The sequence below is a fragment of the Mytilus edulis genome, chromosome 13, assembly GCF_963676685.1.
Source record: "Mytilus edulis chromosome 13, xbMytEdul2.2, whole genome shotgun sequence".
NCBI lineage: Eukaryota > Metazoa > Mollusca > Bivalvia > Mytilida > Mytilidae > Mytilus > Mytilus edulis.
Genome location: NC_092356.1, coordinates 5,412,911 through 5,437,679, shown reverse-complemented (window position 1 = coordinate 5,437,679; position 24,769 = coordinate 5,412,911). Strand labels below are relative to the sequence as shown.

General features: G+C 34.1%; 1 protein-coding gene across 4 annotated transcripts in view; it reads left to right on the top strand.

Moving 5' to 3' along the window:
* The window catches only part of LOC139501621 (uncharacterized), a 42,734-nt gene extending 24,910 nt beyond the window's left edge, over nt 1-17,824 (top strand). For all 4 annotated transcript variants that reach the window (XM_071290743.1, XM_071290742.1, XM_071290744.1 and 1 more), the window contains 7 exons: nt 932-1,495; nt 2,541-3,107; nt 5,035-5,133; nt 6,169-6,459; nt 9,680-9,874; nt 13,888-13,926; nt 16,538-17,824. In XM_071290743.1, the coding sequence (XP_071146844.1) occupies nt 961-1,495; nt 2,541-3,107; nt 5,035-5,133; nt 6,169-6,459; nt 9,680-9,874; nt 13,888-13,926; nt 16,538-17,379 (2,568 nt within the window). In that variant the 5' untranslated portion in view covers nt 932-960 and the 3' untranslated portion in view covers nt 17,380-17,824. The remainder of the gene's footprint in view (nt 1-931; nt 1,496-2,540; nt 3,108-5,034; nt 5,134-6,168; nt 6,460-9,679; nt 9,875-13,887; nt 13,927-16,537) is intronic.
* The last annotated feature ends 6,945 nt before the right edge of the window (nt 17,825-24,769 follow it).

Here is a 24,769-nt window from a genome sequence, read left to right as displayed (position 1 = left end):
AGTTTTTTAGTATCAGATAGATTTGGAAATATAGGATCATCTATTGCCATGTCATTAAAAAGTTTTATTCGTAAAACTTTATTAATTTGACAGTGGAGGAGAAAGTGATTTTCATCTTCTAAGGTTTTACAAGTTGGACATGTTCTATTGTCTCGAGGTATTTTTAGATAATATCTGCCCTTTTCAATAAGCAAATTATGGTCACTAATTCTAATTTTTGTAAATAAACGTCTAGTTTCAAAATTGTGATATTTTAGATAAAATTATTGGTCTTGTTTGACTTTAATATTTTTGTAAAGAAAAAGTTTGTTATTTTCATTTAAACTATTAATTTTATTTTCCAGTAGTTCTGAATAAAATTTACTTGTAATATTATTAATATAAGTCTTTAGTTTGTTAACTTGTTCCATATTTTGACAGGACATTACTTTTTGTATATCAATATTCATTTCTTGTGTTGAATCTTTTATAAAAGTGGACCAAGTATAAACTCCTTGTGAATCAAGGTGTTTACTTAATGTATAACTTTCTTTTAGCAATGGGTTTATGTTTTCAGTATTTAATCTAGCCCAATAAAGAATTGCTTGTGTTTTTATATATTTTTCTATTGGTTGTCTACCAAGTTCAGCTTTAACACCTAAATTAGCAGATGTTTTTTTAGTACCTAAAATATATTTACAGAAATTAACATGAACCTTTTCGAAGGGAGTCTTATCCAAATATTGGAAATTATCTATATCTTTGTTTTGGGATTTTAATCTGCCTTTTGCTCTATAATAAGATTGATATGTATCCATGTATAATATTTCAGCATTATATGTTATCATTATTTTAAAATTGACTATCATTTCAAATACCAAATAAACCATATAGTTATTGTTTCTGAAGATGGAAAGTACATGCCTTTAATTCTTTCGAATAACTATTGCAGTATATTGTTCGAACACAGCAACTATAAATATGTCTGCAGAATCTAACGAAAGACTTGCAAGACTAGGCAATATTGCCAAGAAACTATTCCCGACAGTAATGCAAAAAATATTAAAAGGATGTATAAGTCCAAGAGGATTACAAGTGAAATATCAACTGAATAACATACCTGCCGATTTCACAGAAAATGAAATAACCTTGATGGAAAACCTACCAAATTTTAATAACTTCACAACCGAATTGTGCTTTAAAATATTGCGATTTGAAAATTTATTGCATGAACCGTCGTGTAAGTGGGGGAATAGTCCACACGATACAGAAGTTGAAATCGGCGACGATGTTCAGAGAATACTTAATGCAACAAATGACGTTATTATTAGGAAGACGGAGGAAATATCAGAGCTTTATTATGAAGAATTCAAAAACAGAATACAAGAGGTGCTTAAGAGAGTGGATGAATATCTTTGTCAAGATACGTGTATACAATTGTACCAAACGATTGACAGCTCTGATATTAATATTACTGATATGCTACAAGAACTGACTATGATGCAAAAAATCAATGGTAAGCCTAATTGTAGAATAAAGCTAGATGCATTTACTCCAGCATTTTTTAGTCATTATATCTTAAACAATAGAAAATAAAAATAAAAATAAAATCTTCAACGCTTTAGTCAAAACTTTAAATGTATAAATATGTTTAATTTAAACTACAACTAACGAATACAAATTCAAATAAAAATTGCGTCCAGCGTCCATATGTACATGTATGTTGCTTCTATTATTTTAGCATCTAAAGATATGTAGTCTCCAATGCATCTGTTAAAGTCATATAAATTTAGATGAGTTTCTATTAATTTTATCATAATTATTGAACCAATGCTGCATCTATCATAATCTAAGTCCTGTATGCACATTTGTTCATATTTATTACAAATCAATATCGTATTTTCGACAATTAATTTTATCAGTGATCGCAAAGCTAATCAACTTCATATATAGTTTATAGTCGTACACGTAAACGTGGAGCACATGCCAAATAAGTGAGGTTAAAGCGCGATGTTATATATTTTATTTTCAATGCGTTAACTTTTACATTACAATTTTTAACTGATTTGTTGTACTGAATTTGTTCTGTAATAATTAGTTATTACTGTTGATCTTCCAGTTCGCAATTGTTTACATGCTTTGTGATATGCGGCCGCCGACGTACTAATGAGAGGTCTCGTAGTTAAGTTCACTGCATACAGGGAAAATAGCAGTACATTTATGAAAATTGTTGATAATATAAAGGATTTGAAGTTGTAATAAAGCTCACGTACACTTGTGTTATAGTCAAACTAAGCCATTCAAGTATTTTAGTAATATTCAACTTTTGTCTTAATTTTGTTTAATTTAAAGTTTTATATGACTTAAAGGATACGATGCATATTGAGAGACTTGAACCAAACGTTTTTATTGCATCCTGTCGGCAAATGTATCAAAATGTTAACGTTAGCCTCGTTTTCTCTATCTGTATGTTAACTTTGTAACCAACACTGGCAATAATCAATCAATCATAAACTGATGATGTAACAAAACAATATAATTGTGTAACCTGTGTCTTGCAGCTATCCACATTGTTGACGAGGAAAGTGAAAAACTAGAACGCTATTCAAGAGTGTCGCGAGTTATCACTGACACTTTCCCAAACATCCTTAGAGATATAATCAGCTCAAACATTACTGCAAGTAACTTGTACCAAATGTGCTTATCGTATCTAAATGATTTCACGTCTGATCAGAAAACTAGCTTGAATGATTTAAAATCGTCAAATTCATATGAATCAATGGACATAACATTGATCTATAAGTTGTTGAGACAGTTTTCGCTGATAAGTTCTCCTACAAAAGGATGGGGAAGTAACCCAGACAAAATCGATATAAAATTGGCAGATGATGTAGAACGCATACGTCGTTACAGAAACCAAATAGCTCACCGATGCGACACAAACATTGAAAAGGATGAATTTGATGAATTTTTCCACAATTTTCGTCACATTGGATTACGAATGGATCTAAACTTTTTTCATAAGAGAAATTATGAACAATTGATTGTCAGACACAAAACATGCAGTATGGATATGCAAATGCAGACCAAATACAAGAACGCCTTGAAACAGTTGGAGAATATACGATGTAAGATGTATACGACAATGATTTAAAAACATATCGGTGTTATACTATTACCTGATTATTGCTTATATTTTCTGACAGTTTATCTAAAAATCATAAGATGTGGTTATGATTGCCACATGAGTTATTTTCGTAATTTTATTAGTCGAGTCATTGTGAGATCGTTTGTATCTATTCGAATTATATTTCCATGTTTATGTTCTGTGCATATATTTCTGAGCTGACGTAAATCCCCTTAATCGAAAGAGAGGCGAAAGATACAAAAAATATATTCAAACTTACAAATCAAATACTAGTGACACTGCCATGGAAAACACACAGAAAAATGACGAAAAGACAAAAACAACAGAACACAGAACCAACAAAATAAATCAGAAATTGAGGAACACAAACAAAACACAAAACTAGGGGGTGATCGCAGATGAAGGGTACGAAAATACAAACTTGGTGAAGTCCAATTCGGTGGGTCACATTGGAGGAAAATATGACGAGATTGTGGTTACAACAATTGAATATTTCCGTCGTCATCTGTGAAACATATATTCCATTACGGTTAACCAAATCGAGATTTCGCCTGTAATCTTCTTTAAATAATTTTATTATGCCCCACCTACGATAGTAGAGGGGCATTATGTGTTCTGGTCTGTGCGTCCGTCCGTCCGTCTGTTCGTTCGTCCGTCCGTCTGTCCGTCCGTCTGTCCCGCTTCAGGTTAAAGTTTTTGGTCAAGGTAGTTTTTGATGAAGTTTAAGTCCAATCGACTTCAAACTTAGTACACATGTCCCCTATGATATGATCTTTCTAATTTTAATGCCAAATTAGAGTTTTTACCCCAATTTCACGGTCCACTGAACATGGAAAATGATAGTGCGAGTGGGGCATTCGTGTACTGAGGACACATTCTTGTTTAATGATATGTTTTTCTTTTATGAACTGAGATTCATTAACGTACCGTAATAAAACGAAAACGACTGGAATCGTAATTAGAGGGATGCATAGGAGATGATTTTTAACATGTAGATACATCCGGTGCGATCTTAATTGAGTATATGCTGTGGATCTTTCAGTTTGTATTTCTTGCCTTGATTATAATCGTCTTAGGGGCAGGCTGAGAGGCCCGCCACTGGCTGCTGGATTTTCGCACTGCGTTGAAGATCCATTGGTGGCATTCGGCGGTTATCTGCTCTTTGGTCAGATTGTTGTCTCTTTGACATATTCCCCCAGTTCCATTTTCAATTCTATCAAACAATGTATATAGTTTAAACACTGAAATAGTAATGTTGCCTTAATTTGACTGATAAAAAACAATTTTAGTTCATTTTTTGTACATAATCAAGCTGTAAGATGGTTAGTTTTCTCGTTTGAATTGTATTATAGTTGTCATATCGGAGCTTGTTATAGCTGAATATGCGGTATGTGTTGCTCATCTTTAAAAGGCCGATGACCTTTAGTTGTTACTTTCTATGTCATTTGGTCTCCTGTGGGGATTTGTCTCATTGACAGTCATTCACATCTTCTTAAGTTTAAATTAATCATGTTATTATTGATTAGTAATGAATAATATAAACTTGTTTTCAATTGCCATGGTAAGGACTGATAGAATATAAAATGAACATCATTGTGTTTATGCCAGATTAATATCTCCCGATAATTTCTTAAAAATTGCTTATAGTTGATCCATTTGTTTCTGCTCTACATAGTTTGTCCATTCTATTTACAATTGTTATCGATAAGGCTATTTGAGTTGTCCTACTTGTAGGGCTTAAACATTTCTGATCTGGAACATATGAAGGATGTGTCATTTTTTAATATATACGTTCGAGCATTATAAGCCCTGTAAACACACCATACTATGATTTTCGTTTTATTTTTATAATGTGCATTATTTTAGCTTTGATGTATATTAATTTGTAATATCTTTTAATTTTACAGTACAATTTGAAGAAAGGCCACTAAAATTTTTCTGGGGAGAAAGTTTTGATAAGAGTTTGAGGGACTTGAGAACTTTTTTAAAGAACGAAAAATCAGAAGGTAATTGTTTTAGTATATAGAATATTTGATAAGGTGTTTTTTAAACACGAAAATACTATAGAATCAATACATAGTTAGTTACACTTTCCAAAAGATAATTGATTTGTTGATTGTTGCTTTAAGTCAAGTGGCAAACATTTCAGGACGAGTACAAATCAACAATACATACAATATGCAAGTCCTGTAAAAGAGGACGTCCGGGATGAAGATCATGGATATTTGACCTGCCACTTGAAAACGAGGGGTATTGGGTAGAGACGTAAATGTTTACCTTGCAACAGGTCACCTATGGACCAGTAAAATTATTCTTGCAAGAGTTGTGAACGTAGCATGGCACTCTCTCGACAGTGCATTGGATCTAAAGTTCCCTTAATGAACGAACGTGGCTGCACACTGCTGAATTCCACACAGCCAAACGCACGCCTCGCTTTGGTTAGGTTTTTACTGTGGGTTTGGTAAAAGAAAAGGAAATTACCATATATCTTTTCGTTATTCAGAGGGTGTTAAATTTTCAAAGGAAAGAGCCAGTTTATGTTTCAATTCATGAATAAGCAGGTAGGACATTGCTGTAAAAGGAAAAAAAGGGATAATTTCAGATTCCGGTTTCAAATTTAAATAGCATTTAACGACTATTTAGTTTCTTGATAAATCTGTTACAGCATATTAAGTTGTTGCTAAAAAAGCAATATCATGGCTGTAGTTTGAACATCAAAAATATTTGATTTACAAATGTATATGCATTGCACCTCTTTCTTTAAAAAAAACAAAGAAAAGTAATTGGTGCCTTTCTTTCATGATGGGAAAATTTTTAGTAATTGTCCAACAAATACATATCTATTAGCCAATGAATTTTTTGGTGCTAAACATACTAAAATAAAAGACTTGTAAGAGTACAACACATTTGCCTTTCTTCATGTGTAAAATGTTGTTATTATATAATGATATATTCATATCAACATAAAAATGGTTGAGGACATCGTTTTGTGGTATTTCATATGATCAAGGGGATATAATGAACAACTTTATAATATTTAGAAGGAAGACGTAAAGTCCGTGTACAGATCATCTTCCAGAACGAGGAGAATGTCGAGGCAACTATTGATATTCTGAACTCCCTCAAAGACGAGATAAACAAAGACTTGAGTGGAATTGAATTCATTGTTGCCACCAAAGGGAGTATAGTTCTACATGTAGAGATATTGGTAATATTGCTGGAAACAGACGAACTATTACAATCTATCCTGGCTTTATTTTTTAGAAGGATTTTAGAACGTATTACGACCTTCGATACTGAAAGTATTGATTTGGTATTGATACCTGTACAAGGTGTGTAATTAATGGTTTATTTTCAAAATATATATACCTCGAAATTCGAAGAGTTTAAACTTATACTTAACTTCAGTACCTTCACTGTTGGTCTCCCTCAGACTTCAATTTCGTCGCTATTCATGTGAAGTTATACTGGTAATGTTCCAAGTTATGTTTCTATGAGATAAAACAGATATATTATCTAGAAACGTAACCTAAACAAAATATCTATGAATATTATATATCCCCCAAAAAGGGCGTGTTTTGTGAAACAAAGTGCAACCTTCAGGTCGTTGATAAAAAATCATAATGTTTAAATAAAACTAGAGGCTCTAAAGAGCCTGTGTCGCTCACCTTGGTCTATGTGAATATTAAACAAAGGACACAGATGGATTCATGACGAAAATGGGTTTTGGTGAGGGTTATGTGTTTGTAGATCTCACTTTACTGAACATTCTTGCTGCTTACAATTATCTCTATCTATAATAAACTTAGCCAAGTAGTTACAGTGTCAGTTGAAAAAGTTAGTAAAAATTTACAAATTTTATGAAAATTAATAAAAATTGACTATAAAGGGCAATAACTCCTTAGGGGTCATTTAGGTTTACAGTTAATCTCTATCTATAGTAATATTCAAGAAAATAATCAAAAACGGCTAAATTTCCTTAAACTTACCATTTCAGGGACAGCGACCTAACAACGGGTTGTCCGAATCATCTGAAAATTGAAGGGCAGATATATCTTAATCTGATTAACAATTTTACCCCATGTCAGATTTGCTCTAAATGCTTTGGTTTTGGAGATATAACCCAAAAACTGCATTTACCCCTATGTTCTATTTTTAGCTATGGCGGCCATCTTGGTTGGTTGGCCGGATCACCGGACACATTTTTATAGCTATATACCTGAATGGTGATTGTAGCCAAGTTTGGTTTTATTTGGCCCAGTAGTTTCAGAGGAGAAGATTTCGTTAAAGATTACTAAGATTTAGGAAAAATGGTTAAACATTCACTATAAAGGGCAATAACTCCTTAAGGGGTCAACTGACCATTTCGGACATGTTGACTTATTTGTAAATCTTACTTTGCTGAACATTATTGCTGTTTACAGTTTATCTCTATCTATAATAATATTCAAGATAATAACCAAAAACAGTAAAATTTCCTTAAAATTACCAATTCAGGGGCAGCAATCTAACAACGGATTGTCCGAATCATCTGAAAATTTCAGGGCAGATAGATCTTGACCTGCTAATCATTTTTTTTCTATCTTATTCATTCAAATGACGTCATTTTTCATTTTTTTGATGGTCTGTTTTACAAATTCAAATGACGTCATCATTTTTTTGTCATTTTTTACAATTTCAAATATGACGTCACTTAGCGTTGAGGTTTAAATTTATTCGGATGTGTCTACATTTTGTGTTGCAAATGTCTGGTTATGTAATGTATTTCAGTTGTTTCCTGTAATTAGTTAATAGTTCAGTTCTATCATGTTCAGCTTTTGTTTATTAATTTTATAAATCTACTGTTTGCTAAAGTATAAATTATTCTAAATAATGTCAATTGTATTCTCCAATTTATTTATATTGTAGTCCTGTGGTGTTGAGTTGTCATTTTAATGTTATATTTCACATGGCTATAAAAGGGGAGGTTTGGCATGCCACAAAACCAGGTTCAACCCGCCATTTTTTTTCTTTAAAAATGTCCTGTACCAAGTCAAGAATATGGCCATTGTTATATTAGAGTTCGTTTCTGTGTGTTACATTTTAACGTTGCGTCATTTGTTTCCTCTTTTTTTAGTGTACATTCACATTGCGATAAGACGTGTCACGGTACTTGTCTATCCCAAATTCATGTATTTGGTTTTGATGTTATATTTTTTATTCTCGTGGGATTTTGTCTGATGCTTGGTCCGTTTCTGTGTGTGTTACATTGTAGTGTTGTGTCGTTGTTCTCCTCTTATATTTAATGCGTTTCCTCAGTTTTAGTTTGTTACCCCGATTTTGTTTTTGTCCATGGATTTGTGAGTTTAAACAGCGGTATACTACTGTTGCCTTTATTTACCTCATGTCAGATTTGCTCTAAATGCTTTGGTTTTTGAGATATAACCCAAAAACTGCATTTTACCCCTATGTTCTATTTTTAGCCATGGCGGCCATTTTGGTTAATTGGCCGATTCATCGGACATATTTTTTAAACTAGATACTTCAATGATGATTGTGGCCAAGTTTGGTTTAATTTGGACCTGTAGTTTTAGAGGAGAAAATTTTTGTAAAAGTTAACGACCGATGGACGCAAAGTGATGGGAAAAGCTCACTTGGCCCTTCGGGCCAGATGAGCTAAAAAATGAATATGTTATGAAAACACATGCTACATCGATCTTGAAATACCCCAATGCTGCTAGACATTTCTAACCTCCATGACAGAGATGATGTTGTCCCCACGGACGAACTCCAAAACATCGTTTTGTGGGTACGTTAATCACATTACATAAACTGCTTGATAATTGAATTAGATATTGACAACTCACTTTAAAACTCAATTAAATACCCACATTACATTTACCCAAGAAGAAATCCTGAATTATCGTAGGTCTGTACATTTTGAGGAATTGATAAATTGTAATTTGTAAGGACCACTTTAATTCGAACAATTTTATTCTGACACTGACGTTCTCCCGATGCTCGATGTCATGATTTACAAATTACTTTTTAACGTTTGTTGGACAAAAAACAAGCATTCCCATAGTTTAATAATTATGCTGCAGTTCTACTTCTTGTCGATTTGTTCCTTTAATCATTCGGCTTCATACAAAAGCTCCTTAGGGAGAATGAAATAAAACTAGCACATGTAGCATTATCCTTTCTAAGTTAACTTCACTTTCTGCTAAATGTATGGTGTCCTCTCACTAACTAAAAATTTGGTGTCTATGATGCACAAATCTGTTGTCTTGTGGAACATTTTTTCTTTTTTCAGTTTTTTTCTATCCATTTTAGTTTTATAGTAACAATAGGCATTTAGATTTTAAACATGTCAAAGCCGAGAGGTTTCGTCTATATGATTGATGTCAGTTTCAAATTAGAAACATTAAGGACACAGGACAAAATAAAATTTAAAAAAATCAAATGTTATCTTTAAACCTTTCCATATTTGAACAGAAATCAGTATTTTAACGGTTTCAACAATATAAAATTTACTGCTAGAGGTAATATGTTTTTCTTACTTGTACCTTTCAGATTTCAAACAATGGAATGCACCAACAACTACGGGAGAACCAGTCTACTTAGAATTCGATATCGAGGCCGAGTTATTTAAAACTAATGACAACATGGAAGAGCAATTTAGAAAAATTGCGGACGCCATTATTAAACATTCAGACGGAAGCGGAACAAACAATAACATTACTGCAACACTCCTACCTATCTGTCTTGGTAACTAATTTAAGGCTATTTATACTAAGCCAAAAAAGTTTAGCAACACAAATGTGAAATTTTATTTCTTTACAAAATCATAACAACATATAATGTTAATAATAACAAAATGGAATTATGACATGTCAGAAGCAACATGAATGTTTATCACTCACATTCATCAGGATTTTCTTTGTATGGAGCACGTGGAAGGTCAAAATGCGGAAATGAGTGCAGTGTTATTCAAAATTAATTTATCAGCAATGCCCTTAGTGAACCAATGAAGGATTGGCAGGCACACCAGCAGCTGTCTTTTGTCATGCACTACTTTTGTGGTCGAACAAAAAACCACTTGTCACGTGTTGACGTAAAGCGAAGGTAGCGCTCTTCCCCGGACGATAGTTGTTTTGGTCTATGAGACATCGACTTATTCTGTGCAATTGTAGTTTGTCGACATTTGTTTGTTAGTCTCTAAACTGTTGCCTTATGCACATTAAATCGAGCCCAAGAGCTTTCTGACGGTCATTTTCGGGGTTGCCTGGTTGTCACCCCAAGCATTTTTTCAAAGGTGTATGTGTTTTTCTTATCACAGGTGTGTTTCTGAACGTTAGTGAAAAAGAAATTTTTAATATCGTTTTACAAGTACAGAAACAGAAGGTAAAACATCAATTGCACGTGCAAATCTGAAATGGCGCCAAATCAATCAACACGAAAAAAAAATACGACTGTTTTAAATTACAGGTAAAACTAAGGATTATATCAATATTTATTTTCCAGAAAAAAGAAAAGTGTTGCTAAACTTTTTTGGCTTAGTTTATTTTTTAGTCTGTAAAAATGTATTTTTTTCTAAAACAGATAAATATTAGTGTTTAGTGTTTTTGCTTTGGTGTTTTCATATTAATCCTGTATTCTATCTGCGAGGCAATGTAGCTGTCATTCACTCAAACAGCTAACTGCGAACTCATAAGACTGTACAGGAACATAGTACATTACAAGTGTTGATCTAAGCCGTATAACCCCTACCTGGTCACCCTACCTTGATTTTCTTTGTTTTGCATGCTTTCCTCAGTTTTGTAACATTTTGGCTGGAATCCTTTATCCATTATAAAACTGAAGAATTATTTTTTTGTGGAAAAAAATAAATATCAATAATACACACGAAATGATTATAAACAATATCGTGTGCATGTATTACTAATTAATTATTTTAGACTTTTAGTTTTAGTGTTATAAATCAAATATGAGAATTTAGGTCGAATCAGTTAACATGAATTTGACATCTTAAATTGTCGGCATTCCAATGGGAACAAACTGTGCCCCTCTACTCGCCGACTTGTTTCTTTATTATTATGAAGCTGACTTCATGCAGGAACTTCTTAGGAAGAAAGATAAGAAGTTAGCAATATCCTTTAACTCTACTTTCCGCTATATAGATGATGTTCTTTCACTAAACAATTCAAAATTTGGTGACTATGTGGAACGCATCTATCCAATCGAACTAGAGATAAAGGATACTACAGATACAGTTAAGTCGGCTTCATATCTTGACTTACATCTAGAAATTGACAATAAGGGTCGGTTGAAAACAAAACTTTACGACAAAAGAGATGATTTCAGCTTTCCAATTGTGAACTTTCCATTTCTAAGTAGCAACATTCCAGCAGCACCTGCATACGGGGTATATATCTCCCAATTGATACGATATTCTCGTGCTTGCATTTCCTATCATGATTTTCTTGATAGAGGTTTGCTGCTCACAAGGAAGCTATTAAACCAAGAATTCCAAATGGTGAAGTTGAAATCATCCCTTCGTAAATTTTACGGACGCCATCACGAGTTGGTTGACCGTTATGGAATAACCGTTTCACAAATGATATCGGATATGTTCCTTACGTCGTAACTACAATCCCCTTCCCTTTCATGAATATGACCTACCGAATTAGACTATTTACCGGATTTGTAATCACATAAGCAACACGACGGGTGCCACATGTGGAGCAGGATCTGCTTACCCTTCCGGAGCACCTGAGATCACCCCTAGTTTTTGGTGGGGTTCGTGTTGTTTATTCTTTAGTTTTCTATGTTGTGTCGTGTGTACTATTGTTTTTCTGTTTGTCTTTTTTATTTTTAGCCATGGCGTTGTCAGTTTGTTTTAGATTTATGAGTTTGACTGTCCCTTTGGTATCTTTCGTCCCTCTTTTAAACCCCTTCAAAGAATGTATCTATATGAATGTTTCAAATATCGTAAAGGCGAACAGCTCACCAGGTTCTATATTTTTCTTTTTAATTCAAACAACCAGTTCTACGCTATTAACCTACTCTAGTTACTTGGTCCTAACTGTAATGCAACCGAGTTTTCATTTAAACTGATCCGAGTTGTCTTGGTCCGACATTGATGCGGATGTCTACTAATTTGATTGAATGTCACATATTGCTACAGAAGACAAAACTAGATAATCATTGTCTGTAAAACATTAACTATGAAACTTTACTTTAATAAGCTCTTCAAATATGCATTTGACAGTTACAAGCTGAGACGTAAAACTATGATTGAAACAAGTATGTTGCCAAAACGACTCTCTCATATCAAATATCATATTCTATACCAAATCTAAAAGACAAGTCGGAGATTTATCTTGATTTGAACATTTTTCATTTTAACAAAAGTTTCCCTTTCCGGACCATCGTAATTTTTACAAGAGAGGAGACAAATTGGTTAATAAATTATGTATGTGACATGTGACGGACGCCATTTAACCCTATCATTTATTAATTTTATTAATGAATTAATAAGTCTTCTGTTGCATACAGCTATAAAATGCAATCAGCTGACTTTTGATTTTCTGTCAAAATCTGAACGAGCTGTCTGATCCGGTAAAGTCCGAGAAACCCGAAACAAAGTAAATGAACAAGATGGATGAACTTAAATAATTATTATTTATTTTAAATGCGAGAATAGCGATCGCTAGCGGAAACCTTAGCTATGTAATAGGTAACTACGTCTTTCGTAAAGCGATGTCGTAAGAGTCAAAAGTCGGGAAGCGTATTTTGTTCCGATTTGGGTGTATTTTCATACATCAGGCGAAACTACCTTGCAACAAAATCAGCCCCTAAGAAAGATATTTCAGTAGTTTTATTATCCTGATAGACCTACTAGCGGAAAAAAATCATATCAGGAAGAATATATCATTCCAATAAAAATTTGACACTTCAAACCATTTATCATTTTATTGAGCAGTTCATAAGACATAAATTGATTGAATGCTTTACGACAAGTGGCACATATGTCATTCACTTTTAAGAAGACTGATTAGTTTAAACATATTTATTTATAGTGGATTAGGAAACAAGTTTTGCAACTTTTACTAATCCCTTTTTACTTTCCGGGTGCGAGTGCTGCCTTGAGCAGCATTACCCTACTGTTTCACGAAATCTACAAAGGTGTCTTTTACGTGCAAGAGATATGGCTCTCTCTTAAACAATTGATTCATTGATTGCTTAACGCCCAGTGGCAATCAATTTAGGCATATGTAGTACGACGAGAACAAATTAACATTAAATTCAAAATGTACGTCCTGAATGGGGCCGTTCGGGATAACGGTCGGAGAAATTTAGACTTCAACTTGAAAACGAGGGTATATTGGGTAAATAAAGTTGTTATGTAACAGGCGACCTACGGGCCGAAACGAGTTGTTACAATGATTCTTTAAGTACAGAGTGTTTGACATTATATGTACATGAGGCTTTGGATTTAACGTCCCCATTCTTAGAAGACGTGTCTGCGTACTTGTATATTCCAAATAGTCTAAAATGCGTCACATTTTTGCAAGGGCTTTCCTGCTGGTTTGTGAACCTTTAGTGACTAAATATCTATATCCTCGTCTCCCAAGGAGTATTTACCACCTGTTGCAAATGTTTCAGTCATTTGAAAGACGAAAACAAATTAAGAATACCTTTGTGATGCAAGTCTTCAATTTAATCCAACCAATTAGATGTTCAAATGATATAAACGAGGCTTTTTTAATCTATTACAGAAGAAGAAGCATCCTACGCCCAATCACTAATATCTGAAGGTAAGTTGGACAGGCTGTAGAAAAGACATGTAACATGCTAACTGTTGTCCACGCAAAGAAAACTTCCCTTTCAGCAACATTACTTTTTTATTTATTGGTTTTTAACAAGCTTCAGTTAACTACGAGTATTCCCAGATCTGTATATTGCGTGTCAAGGTTTGTGTAAGGGTCGTTATGTGCTTTTTATCGGTCATTATACATATTACACTGTTACACATCTATCCGTGGTTTAGAAGAGGGTTTGACGACAGCAACTATGGTTAATCCCGCCACATTTTGTATGTGCCAGTCGGGGATTTATTTTTTTTATTTTTATTATTTCAGACATAAATCTCTCTGTTACTTTTTTGTTTTACATCTGTCATCTTAAGATCTTTTTTAGCTGACACTATATAGCTTTTGTTCATTGATGAAGGCCTTATCGTAACATATTGTTGTTAACTTCTATGAAATGCGGTCTTTAGTGATGATTTATCTCAATAACAATCATACCACATCTATATATCATTACCTTTACACGATAAATCGTATTCATGCATCCTTGTCCCTTATCAAATGGGAACATCAAAAGCTCAAACACATCAAACGAATGGAAAACAACTGTTATATTCCTGACTTGATACAGGCATTTCCTTCTGTAGAAAAATGGTGGATTAAAACCTGGATTCATAGCTAGATAAACCTCTCACTTGTCTGACAGTCACATAGTTTTTAATCATATCGACACCAACAAATAGACATAATATGACAAAATGACAAATAGATAGGGTACATCATTTATCAATGTGTTAAAATCTTATTCACCAAAACAATATAAAAATATATGTCAATAAGGAAATAACAAAATGGCATAAAAAGAAAGCACATAAGCAAAAATGAAAGACAATATTACAAAAATATGACCAATACACAATCAAACAATGGCGGGATGTATAAGTACCGAGCCACGGCAAAAAGATATTACTAAAATTAGACTGTGAAGTTATTAACCAATAAAAACAAACTAAAAAAAAGACTTAAGCACGCAACTGAGATGATAAAATATCGTCAGTATCTAGAATCTACATTTCAAGACCCCCATGTATTATTATGAAGGTGATACGAAATTATCATCAACCATGTTACAGTTTTTTCCGATTAACCCTTTTTAGATTCTTTAACAAAAGCAAAAGGGTTAGGTTCGACCATATTTCTATAGCCCAATCATCACGTAGGTTCATTATACATCAGTGGTATTGTATTTGCACAGACTTGTATTTGAATTCCCTTCTTATATATACAAAATACTTTTAGTCACGACGAATATAGCTAAGAAAATAACATAAATTCCTTCTATATGGTAATTTCATAATTGATACATTGATGAATTGTTGTTAGTTTGAAACGTCCAGTGGCAAATGTCTCGTTCATTTTCAAGATGAAAAAAAAAATAAAAAGGTTAGTTTATAAAAGTTAGTCACTATAAAACAGAAGCCTGTAAATCATGACACGTTGATTCTTGTTCTATACATTACTCAACTCATACATTGTGTCATATACGACTGCAATGATAAAATTAAAAAAAAAGCAAATCCTTTCTCCCATACAATACCTCTGGTGTGTTTCAATTCATTGTGACAAGGTTTCTTAGCGTCAATACATTGTTTGGCCAACGTAGGTGTCTGTTTAGCTATACGCGAATTAAATGAAATTAATCTTAATCTGGTCAGAATGATGACGTTAAATCCGATGCCTTGTGTACATGGTGTAGAAAGAGTGCCACGCTCTCAGTCAGTTTAAAAGCCTTGAAAAAAACTCTTTGAGGGGCTTGTACGGGGCCTTTTACAAGGCAACTTGCCTATCCCTAACCAATATACCCTCATTTTCCAGTAGCAGTCTAAATGTTTCCTCGACCTTTATCCCAGATACATTGTCATTTTTTCGTCCTGAACATGCATGAAATATTTGTCACATGACGTTAAGCAATCAACAATCAATAAATCAATCAATGCAATATTTGTGGTGTGTTTCTACTTTATTTGTTGTGCCTAAATTTTGATATTTATTAGTGGGTTTTATCAGTTGGTTCTGAGATTTTCGAGAAAAAACCCCGAAAAAGACAATAAACTTGTATGTATCCTTAAACAACAACAATATACTGAAGAACGTTCATGGCAGAAAGAACACAGGAAGCTTAAACATGTTTTCTCTTTCTAGAACATGACATTTATAGATAGCTCCAAACAAATTAGTTCTCCCACTGGATAGGTCTGTCCAGTACATGATTTGCTTAGCACATTTCACTTGTTTTCAATCTCTCTCATTATAATTCCTTGAATTCAGGGACGATTCGCTGTGGAAATAAATATTTTTTTTCCGAAAAAACTGGATGAAAGGAATATTCTTTGTTACAAAATACAGGATAAAGTGCAAAAGTGAAAATAAACCCGCCAAAAAAAATAAGCATACATGTGTAGTATCCGATTAAAATGAAGTCAATCTGCCAAAAATATCCCCCTATTTTTCCCCAATTAACCATCCATAGTTTACTAAACCAAGATATTAATGTTACAACATTCAATCTATTTCTTCAGATATTTGTTCAATGTTTATTTGTTTTTATCTATTTTAGAAAACACAAGAACCACAGAAAAATCATTTACCCAAGCTCAAACACCCGTCAAATACAACCTTCCTGTTTCTGTCACTTTGTGTAAAAAGTTGAATATAAAACAGTCAACGAATGAAGATCTGTTCATTACTACCTGTATCAAAACAGGCAATACATTAGTGTTTACCGACTATAACAATAACCGACTTATTATTTGTAATTCAGACGGTTCTGATATCGATCACATACCTCTGTCCTATAAACCACGTTTTATAACAGAGATAGATAGTAACACTGTAGCAGTATCCTGTATATATGACATAACCATACTGATAATAAATATATCTACACGTTCTGTCACCAGTACAATCTACACCAGTGGTGTCTGCTACGGGATATCATATAATGATAATAACATGTACGTTGTTATTGATAACAGTATAATACATGTGATGGACCTGACAGGTAAAGTAATACGTACTATACCGGTACCTTCATACAATATCAACGACATTACAGTAGACAGAGACAGGTTGGTCTGTATAGACACTACATCAATATACTGCTGCTCGTTACATGGTAAACTAATGTGGGAGTTTGAAAATGATAAATTTCAATATTTAAATTGTGTAACAACAGATAATGAGGGGAATGTATATGTGACTGGTTGGATGAACAAAACTTTATTAGTTATATCAGATGATGGTAAACATCATAGAGAACTTCTAACTAAATCTGATGGATTGTATGCGCCGCGTGGAATTTATTTTGACAAAAAAGAAAATATTCTGCTTCTTTGTAATGAAAGAAACGGAAAAGCTTTTCTTTTTGACGTGAAAAAGAACAAAAATAAACATGAATAATTCTATCAGACAATGAGTTTATTTGGACTTGGATCTATTTGTGTATTTTGTCAATCAAAATGATTTCTATTAATTTTTGTTTTCTATACTATCAATCTTAATTACATTTTGTATATTTTTTTTCTTTACTATGAGTTTAACTTATTTGCTTGTCATGATCTGTACAGTTGTATTCTGACAAAACATCAATATACTGCTGCTCGTTAAATGGAAAGTCAATGTGGAATGTTTATAAAAATGATGAAATTCAATATTTACAAGGTGTGACAACAGATGATGAGGGGAATGTGTATGTGACTAATGCGAGTACAAACACTGTAATAGTTGTATCTGATGATTGTGAACATTATAAAGAACTTCTTACTGAATCAAATGGATTGAATGAGCCGTTTGGAATTTATTTTGACAAAACTGAAAATATTCTGCTTGTTTGTAATGAAAGAGACGGAAAGGCATTTCTTTTTGACGTGATAAAGAAATAAACATAAATAAACATAAATAATTCCTTCAGACAATGAGTTGATTCAAACTCAATCTATTTGTGCATTTAGTTATTCAAAACAACTTGTATCATTTTTTGTTTTCTTTACTATCAATCTAACTTAAATGAATTTCATTTTATGTTCAGAAAAACAAAATTAACACATTTGTTATGTACATGTTTAGGGGAAAATTAACACTTTTATTTCATGTGTGACAAAAGAGTAACTTGATATGGAAAGTTAATGAAATATTACAGAGACGTGTTGTTTAATTGATTAACACCACTTGATGTTTGATAGTTGAAGACAAAAACAAAATTAAAAATATATTTCATGATATCTTTTTAAACCATATATTACTAGTTTAAGAGTAAATTTTAATATTAGTCATATATGTATGTCCTCAATAGTTTGTTTATTCGAAACATATACGGATGAAAGGTTCTAAATAAATTCAAAATAAATTACATATCGTATTATGTCGTTGGGTTGCTGTATATTGGGCGATAAACGCTTTAATTTCATCTGTGACAACAAATAAATTTTATAATAAATTTAGAGAAATGTTACAAAGACATAATGTTCTTTGATTTACATCCACTTTCTGTTTCAGAGAAAACCATGACTCAAGATAGACTTCATACAAATCAGAATTAAGAAACTGAATGGGTCCATCAATGCCCATGCTACGTCAATTTTTAAAGACCCAAATGTTGCTAAACACCTATCCGACCTCCATGATAAATATGTTGTTGTCCCCGCAGACAAAGCCCCAAATAACATCGTTTTTGTCTGTAAAAGTCATTACATTAATTGCTTGATAAACGAATTAGGTATAGACAATTCACTTGGAAACTCAACATATACCCTCACGACACTTACCAAAGAGGAAATCCTGGATAATCATAGGTCTGTTCTTTGTTCCTTTGGTCTTTCAACCAAAGATGAAGAACTGGATCTTCCATCACTGTATTGGATACCTAAACTACATAAGTGTCCTTACAAACAGCGGTATATTGCTGGGTCTTCCAAGTGCTCCACAAAACCTCTTTCTAAATTATTAACATCCATTTTATCAGCAATCAAAGACGGGCTTCAAAGTTATTGTGAAACTGCCTATTCTAGAGGTGGCGTGAATCAGATGTGGATACTTAAAAATTCCAAAGATCTTTTAGAGTACATACAATCTAACTCTCTTTCATCTTGTAACAGTATTAAAACATTTGACTTCTCTACTCTTTACACAAGTATTCCACATTCCAAACTTAAAGACAAATTAAAAGAGTTGGTATTACTTTGCTTCATAAAAAAGAATGGCCAACGTAGATACAAGTATCTTGTCTTAGGGAGGAATAAATCCTACTTTGTAAAGAATCACTCTGATTCAAACAAAAAATTCTCTGAAACCGATATTATCAAGATGCTTGATTTCTTGATTGACAACATATTTGTTACGTTCGGAGGACGTGTTTTTCAACAGACTGTCGGCATCCCAATGGGAACAAACTGTGCCCCTCTACTTGCTGACTTGTTTCTTTATTATTATGAGGCTGACTTCATGCAGGAACTTCTTAGGAAGAAAGATAAGAAGTTAGCAATATCCTTTAACTCTACTTTCCGCTATATAGATGACGTTCTTTCACTAAACAATTCAAAATTTGGTGACTATGTGGAACGCATCTATCCCATCGAATTGGAGATAAAGGATACTACAGATACAGTTAAGTCAGCTTCATATCTTGACTTACATCTAGAAATTGACAATGAGGGTCGGTTGAAGACAAAACTTTACGACAAAAGAGATGATTTCAGCTTTCCAATTGTGAACTTTCCATTTCTAAGTAGCAACATTCCAGCAGCACCTGCATACGGGGTATATATCTCTCAATTGATACGATATTCCCGTGCTTGCATTTCCTATCATGATTTTCTTGATAGAGGGTTACTGCTCACAAGGAAGCTATTAAATCAAGAGTTCCAAATGGTGAAGTTGAAATCATCCCTTCGTAAATTTTACGGACGCCATCACGAGTTGGTTGACCGTTATGGAATAACCATTTCACAAATGATATCGGATATGTTCCTCACGTCGTAACTGCAGTCCCCTTCCCTTTCGTGAGTTTGACCTACCGAATTGGACTATTTACCGGATTTGTAATCACATAGGCAACACGACGGGTGCCGCATGTGGAGCAGGATCTGCTTACCCTTCCGGAGCACCTGAGATCACCCCTAGTTTTTAGTGGGGTTCGTGTTGTTTATTCTTTGGTTTTCTATGTTGTGTCGTGTGTGCTATTGTTTTTCTGTTTGTCTTTTTCATTTTTAGCCATGGCGTTGTCAGTTTGTTTTAGATTTATGAGTTTGACTGTCCCTTTGGTATCTTTCGTCCCTCTTTTATTACCACTGGGTCGATGTCTCTGCTGGTGGACATTTTGTCCCCGAGGACATCATCCGCCCAGTAGCAAAACTACAATTGCATGAACTTACGAAGAACTAACAGGAAACTGGCTCGGACGTCGCCCAGTATAAAAAGGTCCGAAACAGACGTCACCATGGACACGGTGTCGTCTGATACGGCAGGTGTCCCCTCATCACCAGACATGACAAATATCCCAAACACGACTCATTCAGATCATCGTCCTAGTGAAAACAGCAACATTACACATATACAGCCATGTTCAGTTCTCCTTAAAGACATTTTGGTTTTTGATGACACAGTACAACACTGTCGCATTTCAAAATGTGAGACCAAAGGCTGCAAAACTTGTGCTATTTTAATTACAGATGCTGAATTCACTAGCAATTTGACCAAGAAGTCATATTTTACCAGAAGTTACGATGATCTGAATTGTAAATCGATAAATGTCGTCTACGGATTAGAGTGCAACCTTTGCGGATTGGTATACGTCGGTGAAACGAAAGGAAGGCTAAACAAACGGATGTGCGGTCATAGATCAGACATTAACCTCAATGCTGACGACATTCTATACCAGCATTTCAATCAGCCCGATCATTCCATCGTTTCTATGACAGTTCGCATTATCGAAAAGATATACCATAGCTCTAACAATCCTAATCTTTCAACGACTCTCCGTAGACAAAAAGAAGACTACTGGATTAGACAATTGGGAACTGCAACACCGTATGGCTGCAATGACAAAATTGATGGTATAGGTATTCTATCTAGTCCTTCGTGTAACTCGGTGAATGTGATGAATATTTTCAACTCGACTCCTCGACGTAGACGCAGTCATGGTCATCGTCATTATACATCACCCTCTCTGCATGATGTCTCTATTAATGACTTGCTGCCATTCATACAAAAACCGTTAGGTATTCATCACATTCGCACGAAACTTTATTCATTACCCCTTTCAAAACTTCATTCTCTGTTCAATTTATGTTTGGAATCCACTGTTACAAACCCTCATTCAAACCAATACAAACTTCAAGCTATAATTTCGGATATTGCAAGTCACAGACTTTTCAAGCCAGTTCGCATTGGAAAAGATGAAAAAGAGAAAAGATATTTTCTAAATCTTTCCTTTGCCAACAAAGGTCTCGATGGCGTCAACCTTGGCAATATCCTTCATCATAAATTAGTTCAATCGAAAATACCTCCTTATTTTAAAGACCAGTCTGTACCAATAATTTCTTATACCTATACCAAACCTATTGCAACTAAAATTTTCAATTACAAACGCGTTTTGCAGGATCTCGATATTGACGACTTCAAGTCTAAACCTCCTGATTGCACTTGTGCTAGTTCCCAATTCACATATAATCCCGCTGGCCACGTTATTACCGGTGACCTTAACATTGTTAATAACACTTCTCTACGAAACGTGTTATCGAAAGGTCCGAAATATCGTGAGCCTAAATCCATCAATTGGAAATACAACTTTAAAATTTTGATGGATTCAGTCGAGGATTATGCCAGGCAATGGGCTAAGCGCGAGAAGGAAGACGTAGACACTCTATCCGAATGGATAAAGGCAGTGAGGTCCTTAATACAAATCAGAATTAAGAAACTGAATGGGTCCATCAATGCCCATGCTACGTCAATTTTTAAAGACCCAAATGTTGCTAAACACCTATCCGACCTCCATGATAAATATGTTGTTGTCCCCGCAGACAAAGCCCCAAATAACATCGTTTTTGTCTGTAAAAGTCATTACATTAATTGCTTGATAAACGAATTAGGTATAGACAATTCACTTGGAAACTCAACATATACCCTCACGACACTTACCAAAGAGGAAATCCTGGATAATCATAGGTCTGTTCTTTGTTCCTTTGGTCTTTCAACCAAAGATGAAGAACTGGATCTTCCATCACTGTATTGGATACCTAAACTACATAAGTGTCCTTACAAACAGCGGTATATTGCTGGGTCTTCCAAGTGCTCCACAAAACCTCTTTCTAAATTATTAACATCCATTTTATCAGCAATCAAAGACGGGCTTCAAAGTTATTGTGAAACTGCCTATTCTAGAGGTGGCGTGAATCAGATGTGGATACTTAAAAATTCCAAAGATCTTTTAGAGTACATACAATCTAACTCTCTTTCATCTTGTAACAGTATTAAAACATTTGACTTCTCTACTCTTTACACAAGTATTCCACATTCCAAACTTAAAGACAAATTAAAAGAGTTGGTATTACTTTGCTTCATAAAAAAGAATGGCCAACGTAGATACAAGTATCTTGTCTTAGGGAGGAATAAATCCTACTTTGTAAAGAATCACTCTGATTCAAACAAAAAATTCTCTGAAACCGATATTATCAAGATGCTTGATTTCTTGATTGACAACATATTTGTTACGTTCGGAGGACGTGTTTTTCAACAGACTGTCGGCATACCAATGGGAACAAACTGTGCCCCTCTACTTGCTGACTTGTTTCTTTATTATTATGAGGCTGACTTCATGCAGGAACTTCTTAGGAAGAAAGATAAGAAGTTAGCAATATCCTTTAACTCTACTTTCCGCTATATAGATGACGTTCTTTCACTAAACAATTCAAAATTTGGTGACTATGTGGAACGCATCTATCCCATCGAATTGGAGATAAAGGATACTACAGATACAGTTAAGTCAGCTTCATATCTTGACTTACATCTAGAAATTGACAATGAGGGTCGGTTGAAGACAAAACTTTACGACAAAAGAGATGATTTCAGCTTTCCAATTGTGAACTTTCCATTTCTAAGTAGCAACATTCCAGCAGCACCTGCATACGGGGTATATATCTCTCAATTGATACGATATTCCCGTGCTTGCATTTCCTATCATGATTTTCTTGATAGAGGGTTACTGCTCACAAGGAAGCTATTAAATCAAGAGTTCCAAATGGTGAAGTTGAAATCATCCCTTCGTAAATTTTACGGACGCCATCACGAGTTGGTTGACCGTTATGGAATAACCATTTCACAAATGATATCGGATATGTTCCTCACGTCGTAACTGCAGTCCCCTTCCCTTTCGTGAGTTTGACCTACCGAATTGGACTATTTACCGGATTTGTAATCACATAGGCAACACGACGGGTGCCGCATGTGGAGCAGGATCTGCTTACCCTTCCGGAGCACCTGAGATCACCCCTAGTTTTTGGTGGGGTTCGTGTTGTTTATTCTTTGGTTTTCTATGTTGTGTCGTGTGTGCTATTGTTTTTCTGTTTGTCTTTTTCATTTTTAGCCATGGCGTTGTCAGTTTGTTTTAGATTTATGAGTTTGACTGTCCCTTTGGTATCTTTCGTCCCTCTTTCATCATATCCTTGAAATTTTTTTTTATAGTCCCTAGTGTTGACAGTCGGTTACTTGCCATTAATTTTTATGCCCCTTCCAAATTTATTTCTCCCATGTTTTATGCCTCAAATTGTAAGTAGGGGGGTGAAATTACACTATAAAAAAGTTTGGGTCCAGAAATTTAAAGGAAAGTAGTGATTTGGTGTAGGTAAAAAAGGTTGAAAAATAGCACTTCGGAAGCTGTCAAAAGATTTCAAGACGCCCTAAAGATAAAATTGTCCATATTTTGAGTTTGAGGCGATAAAGTTTTCTATAATTTTGATATAATTTGTCCCAAAAGTAGTACAACACACTGTAAAAGTTTCTTTGAGAAAGCGCAGGTGGGATTTTTTTTTATTTTCATTTATGCTTTAAAAGAAATGCACTACGAAATAATTGTGGTCTCGGACCTTATGTGGTGTCGTCGGGTTGCTTGTCTTATGGACTGATACTTCTTTTTTCTTACATTTGTGTGGTATGAGGGTGTGGATGGGGTTCTTAATTTTTTTTATTCGTTATACTGTTTGTTCATTATTTTCTATTCTTTATCATGATTTATATTGTAGCACCTCATTATTCCCTATTTGTTTATAAAAAATGGCGTGGCTCTGTACTTAAACATCCTGTCATTGTGTTATTGTTCTATAATACATTTTGTATTTTTGTCTTTTATTATTGCTAATATGCTTTGTCTATATATGCCTTATTGTGTTCGTCTGTTACGTATTACGTGGCTTTGTACTTATACACCCCGTCATTGTGCTGTCCATGGTGTTTAAAAAATATAATCACGAAAAGAGGGTTGTGTTTTGGTTTTTTTTTCTTGTTCTTTTAGTTTGCACTCATGTTTATTTGTCTCAAGATAATTAGTAAGACTTACGTAGAACTTGTAAGGACGTCTGCGTTATTTTCACAAAATTATGTGCGCGTTAATTCTTTTGTTTTTCTCTTGACACCCCAAAACCCCTTTGAAGCAAGTACGTGTTTGCGTTTCCGGACAATTGGTTCTTTAATCACTCAGAAAACACCACAGCAAAGTATCAAAGTAGTCACATATGTCATATCGTTTCCCTTAGATTTTCTGAAACAATGTGTTTAATATCTAAGAAGTATTTGCCACTGA